Source organism: Erithacus rubecula, assembly GCF_903797595.1.
Source record: "Erithacus rubecula genome assembly, chromosome: 2".
Lineage (NCBI taxonomy): Eukaryota > Metazoa > Chordata > Aves > Passeriformes > Muscicapidae > Erithacus > Erithacus rubecula.
This window is the reverse complement of record NC_136685.1, coordinates 52,456,181-52,465,771: the sequence shown is the minus strand read 5'-3', so window position 1 is coordinate 52,465,771 and position 9,591 is coordinate 52,456,181. Positions and strand designations below refer to the sequence as shown.

The window sequence follows — 9,591 nt, the reverse complement described above, 5'->3', positions numbered from 1 at the left end:
TTAATAGTGTTTTCCATTTGTATAATAATACTTACTGCCAAACCAAAAAGAGCAGGATGTTCTTTTTTATACAAAGTTTCTTGTAGCAAAACCACTTAGAATACATTTCACATTTCATGGGTAAGAATAGCATTCAAGCTTTCCATGTGTGGATATGTCACCGAAATCAATTAGTCATGGTGAAATACCTTGTGGTAGACTAATAATTTAGGCAGAATGTTGTGGACAGTGTTATAATACACAATTATACTTTGATATGTAAGATTGGAGATCATAGAGGAAAAAATAAGTCTTACAACAGATATGTGTAGAGAGACATTTTATTGCAAAAAATAGCAAATGTCTTAAGAACACAAACCAGTGAGTTATTAAAAGCTTCATAGCAAAATATTTAGCCAACTCTGTTACAATATATAGGCTTGAGGTTCTAACAGTTAACACTATGCCTCAACTCACTGAGCAAGTAATGCTCCTGGTACATAAACATTGCACAGCTGAAATACGGAGCTGAATATTGAAAAAAAAAAAAAAAAAAAAAAAAAAAAAAAGAGGGTATTTTATCCTCAGTCTTTCATAATCTAAGTAATTGAGAAATTACAACATTTTAACAAGCTTGATTCTTTTTGGGAAAAGCCATTAAAAATAATTCCTGAGTATTTAGGGTAAGTGAATATATCAAATCCGACCAATTAAGACCAACATCCTGTTGGGTGAGCCTTGCAGCTTCGAAGGGACATCCTCTAGCATGGCTGTAATGGCAGGATCATGGCCCAAACAGCAATGAAACACATGAAAACCTTCTGACATGCCTATTCCAATTCTCCTTTTCTTTAGCAATAACCTACAACTGTCAACTCTGAAGTTTGCTTTGCTGAGAAAAACATGCTTTAAAATGTCAATTCCTTTTGCAAAATCTTGTAATGCAAATTGACACAACTAAGTCTTCAGTAAACCATCACACCAATAATTATGTGAAATATATAAATCAAAATTTAGGCAAGGGATTTTTATATTATGTTAGTATACATATTGAATTGTATGCTTTGTATCAGTATTTTGAACATAGAAATCTAGTTATTTAGCATCTTGTTATTGTAATGAGAGGCAATATGTTCATTCCCCGTTATTGTCTTCACATACAAGTTACAATATCATTTTATTATACACCACGTTTCTAAAATCCTGTTGGCATCCATCATCTTTCTAAGATTTTAATTGAATCTATTTTAATTTTAAAACTGCTGCCAATCAAAGTGGTTTAGAGACTTAATCCCAGAAAAAATTTCAGATTTCTTACTTTAAATATGCTTTTCCAGAATTACAGGATTAAATTACAATGGATGTAGAAAGATTATTGTACAAAGCATAGTTAATAATTCACAACACTGGTATTCAGCTTGATCAATTACAGTGAATTCACAAAAATGGTTTTATTATATCCACTCTTTTCTATCCACCCACCCCAGTATGTAAACAAGTTCCTCACAATGACAATGGCAAGACTGCAGTTACTGAGATGTACTGCATGTGAAAGACAACACCTAGGAGGAATAAAGGCCTGGATTTGACAATTCCAGTACATGCTCCTGCTCACTTCCCATTCTAGACCTCAAGACCACTGCTTTCAGTCTCTTGCAGTCCTTAAATCAAGAGAACTTACAGGTAAATCAAGCCATTTCCTAGTGCAGTCTCCTGGATTCAAATTGGTGAAAAGTAACATGCGTATATAGAACAAAAGAGATAGTGGCCTGGGAATAATTGGAATTGTTACAGTCGTAACAAAACGGTCCGAGCAATGATAATGTACAGTACTGCAGCTGAATGTTACTAAGACAAGAAACTCTTGTATTACAAAGATGAAGAGCTCTGTTCGCACAAGCCAATTTTAATGGGCTATTAAGCATTTGGTTAAGAACAGGCTTGTACAGTCTCACTGAAAAGGAAACACTTGTCAAAATGCTTTTTTAAAAAATACCATATGACATCTTTTAAATTGCAATTTAAATATTAAAATCTTGTTTCAGAAGTTCCTCGCTTCAGGTTGTTACTCAAAAACTCATCATGTTCAAAACTCAAATTATTATGAGATCTTGATATCATAAGAAGCTTTTCCTTATTCGTAAAGTCTTTCTTGACTGCGGCTTGTGGCACAAGTAACCTATCCATTGGGTCCTCCTTGTTCTCTAGTTTCATATAGCCTTTACTGTTGCTCCGATCCAGTCTGGGCCAGCTGGGGTGTTTCCTTTGTTCTGCTTGGACAGTGAGCGTGGACGGACCCCGGTCCAAGTCCAGGGACTTAGAATGTGAAGACAGAAGATGCAAAGATGTGTTGGAACCAAACTGCTTCCTGGCAGCACCAGGAGATAAAAGCTTTCCTGTGCTTGGTCCAAGAGTCATAGGAGATTTGAAAGGATCAGACGGAGTGTCCACAAATGAATTGTGTCGTGGCAGCATGGCAGCGGCCGGTCTGTAGGATTCATTGGTATCAGTTAGTGGAATGGCCAGAGAATCCATGGACAGATTTCTAGACTGACTCCTGGTGATCTCTGAGTCCTCAGTTATGTTGTCTATACTGGGTTCATCGATAACACAGTTATTCAGTTTAATTACTGGCAGTGTGAAAGCACTAATGGAAGAAGATACAATGGATTTTGTTTCACACTTTATAGAGTTAGTGTTTTTGTCATCTGAAGTCTTGCTGGAGTGAGGATAAAGTCCAAAGACTGAACCAGACTGCTCAGCCAGCAGAGGTGGCAGGAGGCTACTTGTGGTCCTATCTTCATTTAGGGTAATCTCATCTTCTTCAGCAGAGCTATCCATTCTAAGATTACTCCTGAATCCAGAGAAAGGCGCTGCTGTGTTGGCAGCCAGCCGTGATGCACAGGAGCTCCCGCTGTGCCGGAGCTCTCCCTCCCCCAACAAGCCAGTGAAGGCACCACTCAGCTGCTTTTGCTCCCTGATCCTCAGGGTGTGGATGTCTATTACAGTGGAGTATATGTCTCTCATGTGTATTATTTTTGTTTCCTTGTCACGGTTCTCATGCAGAATGGCATTTGCACAAATAAAAATGAAGATTCCAATGCCCATAGTGAAAGGGCCCAGCATTTTCATCTTATCCGAGTGCACGTGCTGCTCAAAGAAGCGAAGTAAAATGCTTCCTTGGCTCCTCGGGCTCCGGGTTTCATTTACAGATGGATTAGCTTCAGATCCCAACAGCTGTTCCTTCTGGGGCCAGTATCCAAGGATGGCCATTGCAATTCCAAAGAATGCGATAAGCACTCCCAAGACAAGGAAGAATCCCGATGGAGAATACAGACGGATTTTGCCCCTGACAATTACCACATCTGTCCTGGGCCGCCGTCTAACTGGCTTCTTCTCCTCAGGAACTGGTACTCCAGCAAGATTCACATGTTGCTGAGATCTGGCAGAGTCTTGCCTTTTTAAGGCAGCCAGTCCTGTTATGACTCCTCCGGTTGCTATCATAGTCCTATATTGTGCCCTGGAGAAAAAAAGAAGAAAAAGCAGAAGTGTTGAGGCAAGCAAAGGTTGTCTCTACGAATATAAATAGCTTTTTCTTAATATGCAGATATTTCTTGATAATTAAAACACTCTTGGACTATAAAAAACCTACTATTATAGCTCCAGTTATGACATAGCAGTTTTGAGATTCACATGGTATCCTAAAAAAAGATTTTCCAGAAGTCCTTTTTCACTGTAAATATAGATAATAAAGATTCCATCAGTGATACAGACAATAAAGCTAGTGCTCTTGGTGGTGATACATCAGGACTAAAGATAAGATATCTAGAAGTCTTAACAGATAATTTATCTCTGGACTAGTCAGTCAGCCAAGTCAGTAATATATTATTTCCTTGTTGGTAATTTTAGCACTTTAGCTACTAGTTCTTTTTAAAACTTCTGAGACACAATGTGAATACAGTTCATTCTACATTTCCCCTTCAAGAGATCTTTCCTGACAGATTTCAACATATATTCATACATATTTATTACAGCATTTAAAAGCTTATTTAGACTTTATTAAGTCTATTCAGATTGCCTGAGTCTCAGCTAGAGAATAATTTTTGCCTTTTTTAATAATGCTGATCTTCACATATTAGATATTTCCCCCTTCTTGCTTGTTCCTCTTGGACTACAAAACCTCTGTTTTGTCAGACAAGAAATTTCTATAAATTTCAAATTAATAACTTCAAGTTTTCTTAGTTTTATGAGGAAATTTTATTTCATTTTAGATTTACTTTAGTACCTGGTTGTCTATTACAAGAGAAACATTAACCAGCAAGGGTTTAAAACAGAAATTCATATTTGATAGTTTTTCATGAGCAAAAGCAACAAATGAAACACAGTTCAGGATACCTGTATTTTACAAGGCATTTTTCACTAAAAAATAGTTTCTTAATTAACTAGTATTAGAATTAATGAGAGATGATATTATAGAGCAAAATTAAGACACTATAAATTAGGTATGAAAAAATTATGCCCTCTTTGGCAGTGCTATTATGCGCAGAGATAAAGAAAGGCTGGCAGCCTGTTGCAGAGGAAAAAGCTCTGTGTCAAAGCTGGGGGTGGTTAAAGAAGCAAAACCAAAGTGCCACTGAGTGAACAGAGCAAGTGCTGAAAAGAAAAGGTAAAGCTAATTGGTGACTGCTTGCAATTTACAGGCAGTGATTTTCATCAGGTCTCTCAAACTTGTCATTTTGTTTTAAATTTTAGCAGTGCACCTCTGGGGAAAAAAAAAATTACATCTCTTGTGTTAGGAGAAACAGACAGACTCATTGTTATGATATGACACTATCACAGATTTCCAAGACTGCAAGCAGGTGTCCCATAAACTCATCTACAAACAGCAATTGGCCCCACCCACCAAATATGAACTGGATTATGAAATTAATAAGGCATTTGAAATAGGTGGCCAAGGGGAAGAAAATTGAAAGCAGCAATTCAGATGACAGACAGAAAGAATAACAACATGAACTCCCTCCTTGCACCCTCTCTATTAAAGGACAGAGGGCTTCCTCTCTTTCTTGGAAACCTTTCCTTTATGAAGGAAAGAATTGAAAAGGCCTAGGCTGCTAAGTATATTGCATTTTCTGAATTTTTGCAGGAGAAATCATAACATTATTCCAAAAATCTCAGAAATTTCACTTGTACTCTCAGGTTTCATGTTCATAATCTCTCTGGGAATGTTCAGACTTTGTAAATAATTTCCTTTTTGATACTACCTAGACAATTTCCATATTTCTGGGCAAATTAATGTTTTGAATGCTTCATAAAAATATATATTTTTATTTATATATTTTAAAATACCCCAAAGAAAGTTATTTGACATTGATAGTCTTTCAAACTTTCTCATGCACTTATGTTTATGGGTTTCTGCCAAAAAAAAAGTTCATTATTCTGTAAAACAATGTTTTGAATGTCTGGGCAGAAATACACAGGACTTAGCCATTACAAAAGATGTTGTATTTTGTCAAGAATGAATTAAATGTAATTAGTTTTCTCTGTGAAATAAATTAAGATAATTACAGCACATCTTTACCGAAATGTAAGATCATTTAGCCATAATCTAGTTTGTTCCATTAATCTTTTACAATGGCCAGACCTTTGTGGCAAACAAGGAGTTTCCATATTCATGCAGTATTCTACAGGCATACATGAACCCAGTCTGTTCCTTCCCAGGGCTGCCAAGGAAGTGCACAGGTACAGCAGTTCAGTGCTAAATTCACACTGTGCCTATTGGCAGGATTTGTTACTTTGTGTACTGATCTGTGCTTATCACAGCCACCTGAATTGCACTAAAGGGTAAACAGAATAAGCTTATATCTACTTGCTAAATATTTTAAACATACCTCCCCTCTAACTCCAAAAAGTAAAGCAAGTAAAAACATGCTTAAGAATTACATCTTGGGGTATCTTTCTGTAGAAAGTTCTCATTTGCAAATTTTGCAGAAACTGGGAAACCGTATCTCAATTTCATTATTACCTATTACTTTAAGGACAGAAATTGAGACTTCTGAAAGTGAGAGAAAGCAAGATATCTCAAGACACACAGCTGGGTTCCAAACCATTCTATAATACTCTGATTTAAGGGGAACACATTCCACTGCTCCTTTTAACTGCATCAAAAATCGGGCTCAGGGGAGAAAAAAGTCTGGAAGCCAAAAGATACAAGCTTATTTTGTACATAGGAAGAGTCTCCTTCCTATTTTTTTTGAGTTCACAACAACATTATTTACTTTTTTTCACAGAAAAAAATCACAATCAGGTTTGTAAATAGTAATTTGTAATAAGCCAATTTTGATCTCTTCTGCATCTAATAAAATTAATAGTGTTAAAATACATAATGGCATGAGATAGTTTCACTTCAAGCTGACAGCTTTGCCAAACCCATTACAATGAAGTGCATATTAAGATGAAAACCATATTTTAGAAAATATTGTATTTATAATAGATGTTGCAGATACATATGATTTATTCTGCAAATCTGTTTAGTTTTGTCACATACCAGGCATAATATGAGTGCTGCTCATTAATTGCTGCTTAAAATAGAAATATTACTATGGTGGAGTTCTGCCCTTCCATCCTTGAGGGAGGCAGAGGGCTCCCATGCCTCCCACTGTCAGGTAATAAGAGGGTACCTGGTTGGTGAAAGGGAGGGGAAATGGGGCTCTATTTGGGGAGGTAAAAAAAAAAACAAACTCCTCCCTACCCTTGTCACCTACCCAGGTGCCACTTCAGAACAGGTGTGAGACCCTGGCCCTGGGTCAGCCAGATGGTGTAGAAGAAAATGACCTGACCAGACAGCCTCCCAATTATGCTTCATCTGTGAGATGGATCACCACCTCTAACATCAAAAAAGAGTGATAGTTGTGGTGATGACTCCCTTCTGAGGGGAACAGAGGGCCCCATATGTCAACCAGACCCATCCCACATGCTGCCTTCCTGGGACCTGGGTATGGGACATCACTGAGACTCCCTGGGCTGGTTCTTCCCTCTGATCATTACTCACTGCTGGTACTCCAGGCTGGCAGTGATAAGATTGAAAAGAGGAGTGTCAGGGCAATTAAAAGGGACTTTAGGGCACTGGGGCAAGTGGTTGATAGGGCAGGAGCTCAGGTAGTGCTCTGCTCAGTCCCTTTGGTGGCAGAGAAAAACGATGAAAAGAATAGGAGAGCCCACATTATCAACAAGTGGCTCAAGGGTTGGTGTCATCAGCAGAATTTTGGGTTCTTTGATCATGGGGCAACTTTTAAGGCACCTGGCCTGCTGGAACTGGGTGGGTTCCATCTCTCTGTTAAGGGCAGAAGGATTTCAGATTATGAATTGGCAGAACTCATTGAGAGGGCTTTAAACTAGGTTTGAAGGGGAAGGGGATGCAGCTGGGCTATCTGGAAGGAGGCCCAAAGGTGGTAAGCCTGAGCTAGGGATGAAATCAGTAGCCCAGCTGAGGTGCACATACACCAATGCATGCAGCATGGGTAACAAACAAGAGGAGCTGGAGGATATGGTGGAACAGCAGAGCTGTGATGTAGCTGCCATTGCAGAAACATGGTGGGATGACTCAGCTGGAGCACTGCACTAGATGGCTACAAGCTCTTCAGAAGAGACAGGAAAGGGAGAAGAGTTGGATGAGTGGCCCTTTATATTAGGGACGATTTTGATGCCATGGGTATTGAAACTAATGATGATGGATTTGAATGCCCCTGGGTAAGAATGAAGAGGAAAGCCAACAAGGCTGACATCCTACTGGCAGTCTGTTATTGTCCATTCAGCTAGGGAGAAGAGGTGGATAACTTATTCTAGAAGCAGCTGGAGAATGTTTCAGGATCACCAGCCCTTGTTCTTGTAGGTGACTTTAACCTGTCAGACATCTGCTAGGAACTTGAAAAGAACTCCTGAGATGCCTGGATGTTCATAAATCCATGGGCCCAGATGGGATCCACCCCAGGGTGATGAGAGAGCTGGCAGATGAGCTTGCAAAGCCACTCTCCACCATTTACCAGCAGTCCTGGCTCACTGGGGAGGTTCCAGATGACTGGAAACTGGGCAATGTGACACTCATTCACAAAAAGGATAGGAAGGACAATCCTGGTAACTATAGGCCAGTTCGCCTGACCTCATACATGGTAAGGTTTATACTCAGTTTATACTGAGTGCCATCACACAGCACTTAGAGGATGGCCAGGATATCAGACCCAGCCAGCATATGTTTACAAAGGGTAGGTCATGTTTGACCAGCCTGATCTCCCTTTATGACCAAGTGACCCACCTGGGGGATGCGGGAAATTTTTTGGATGTTGTGTACCTGGACTTCAGCAAGGCCTTTGACACTATCTCCCACAGTAAACTCCTGGGAAAAGGTGCAGCCCATGGCTTGGACAGGAGCACTCTGTGCTGGGTTAGGAACTGGCTGGATGGCTGAGCCCAGAGAGTGCTGGTGAATGGTGCTGCATCCAGCTGGGGATCTGTCACCAGTGGTGACCCTCCTGGGTCTGTGCTGGGGTCTGCTCTGTTCAGAATTTTCACTGTTGACATGATGAGGGCATTGAATCTTTCATCAGTAAATTTGCAGATGACACTAAGCTGGGAGTGTTTCCATCTATTGGAATGCTGGATGGCTCTGTAGAGAGACCTGGAATGCTTGGATGGATGGGCAGAGTCCAGTGGGATGAAGTTTAATAAATCCAAGTGCTGAGTCCTGCATTTTGGGCACAGTAACCCCCTGCAGTGTTACAGGCTGAGGATGGTGTGACTGGGCAGTGCTAGGGCAGAAAGAGACCTGGGGGTGCTGGTACAGCTGACTGAACCTGAGCCAGCAGTGTGCCCTGGTGGCCAAGAAGGGCAATGGCCCCTGGCCTGTGTCAGGAACAATGTGGCCAGCAGGAGCAGGGAGCTCATTCTCCCCCTGGACTCAGCACTGGTGAGGCCACACCCTGAGTGCTGTGTCCAGTTCTGTCCCCTCAGTTTAGGAAGGACATTGAGACACTTGAGCAAATCCAGAGGAGGCAACGAGGCTGGTGAGGAGCTGGAACACAAACCCTGTGAGGAATGGCTGAGGGGGCTGGGGGTGTTCAGCCTGGAGAAAAGGAGACTCAGGGGTGACCTCATCACTCTCTACAATTGCCTGGAATGTGGTTGCAGTCAGGTGGGGGTTGGTCTCTTTCTCCAGGCAGCAGCTGACAGAACAAGAGGACACAGTCTCAAGCTGTGCCAAGGGAAATACAGTTTGGATCTTGGGAAAAAGTTTTTTACAGAAAGAGTGATTAAGTACTGGAATGGTCTGCCTGGGGAGGTGCTGGAGTCACCATCCCTGGATGTGTTTAAAAAGACTGGATGTGGCACTCAGTGCCATGGTTTAGTTGAGGTGTTAGGGCATGGGTTGGACTTGATGATCCTGAAGGTCTTTTCCAGCCTTGTGATTCTGTGATTCTCTTATTTAACTTAGTACAGTGATTATTTTCAGTTTTACCTTGAAGCCTGAATCCAAACTTCTAAACAAGCAAAGACTTACAAAACTTTTACTCAGAGGTAAATAAAGATTATGCTAAGAGCTCAAACAGCACCTCTTTGGTG

General features: G+C 40.5%; 1 protein-coding gene across 3 annotated transcripts in view; it reads right to left on the bottom strand.

Moving 5' to 3' along the window:
• Nucleotides 1-302: 302 nt before the first annotated feature.
• Nucleotides 303-9,591, bottom strand: part of TMEM200A (transmembrane protein 200A) — a 53,270-nt gene continuing 43,981 nt past the window's right edge. For 2 of the 3 annotated variants that reach the window (XM_079297749.1, XM_079297750.1), the window contains exon 2: nucleotides 303-3,499. In XM_079297749.1, the coding sequence (XP_079153875.1) occupies nucleotides 2,008-3,483 (1,476 nt within the window). In that variant the 5' untranslated portion in view covers nucleotides 3,484-3,499 and the 3' untranslated portion in view covers nucleotides 303-2,007. Of the gene's footprint in view, nucleotides 3,500-6,523; nucleotides 6,545-9,591 lie in introns of those variants that run through there. The other variant, XM_079297751.1, reaches the window with a different exon arrangement.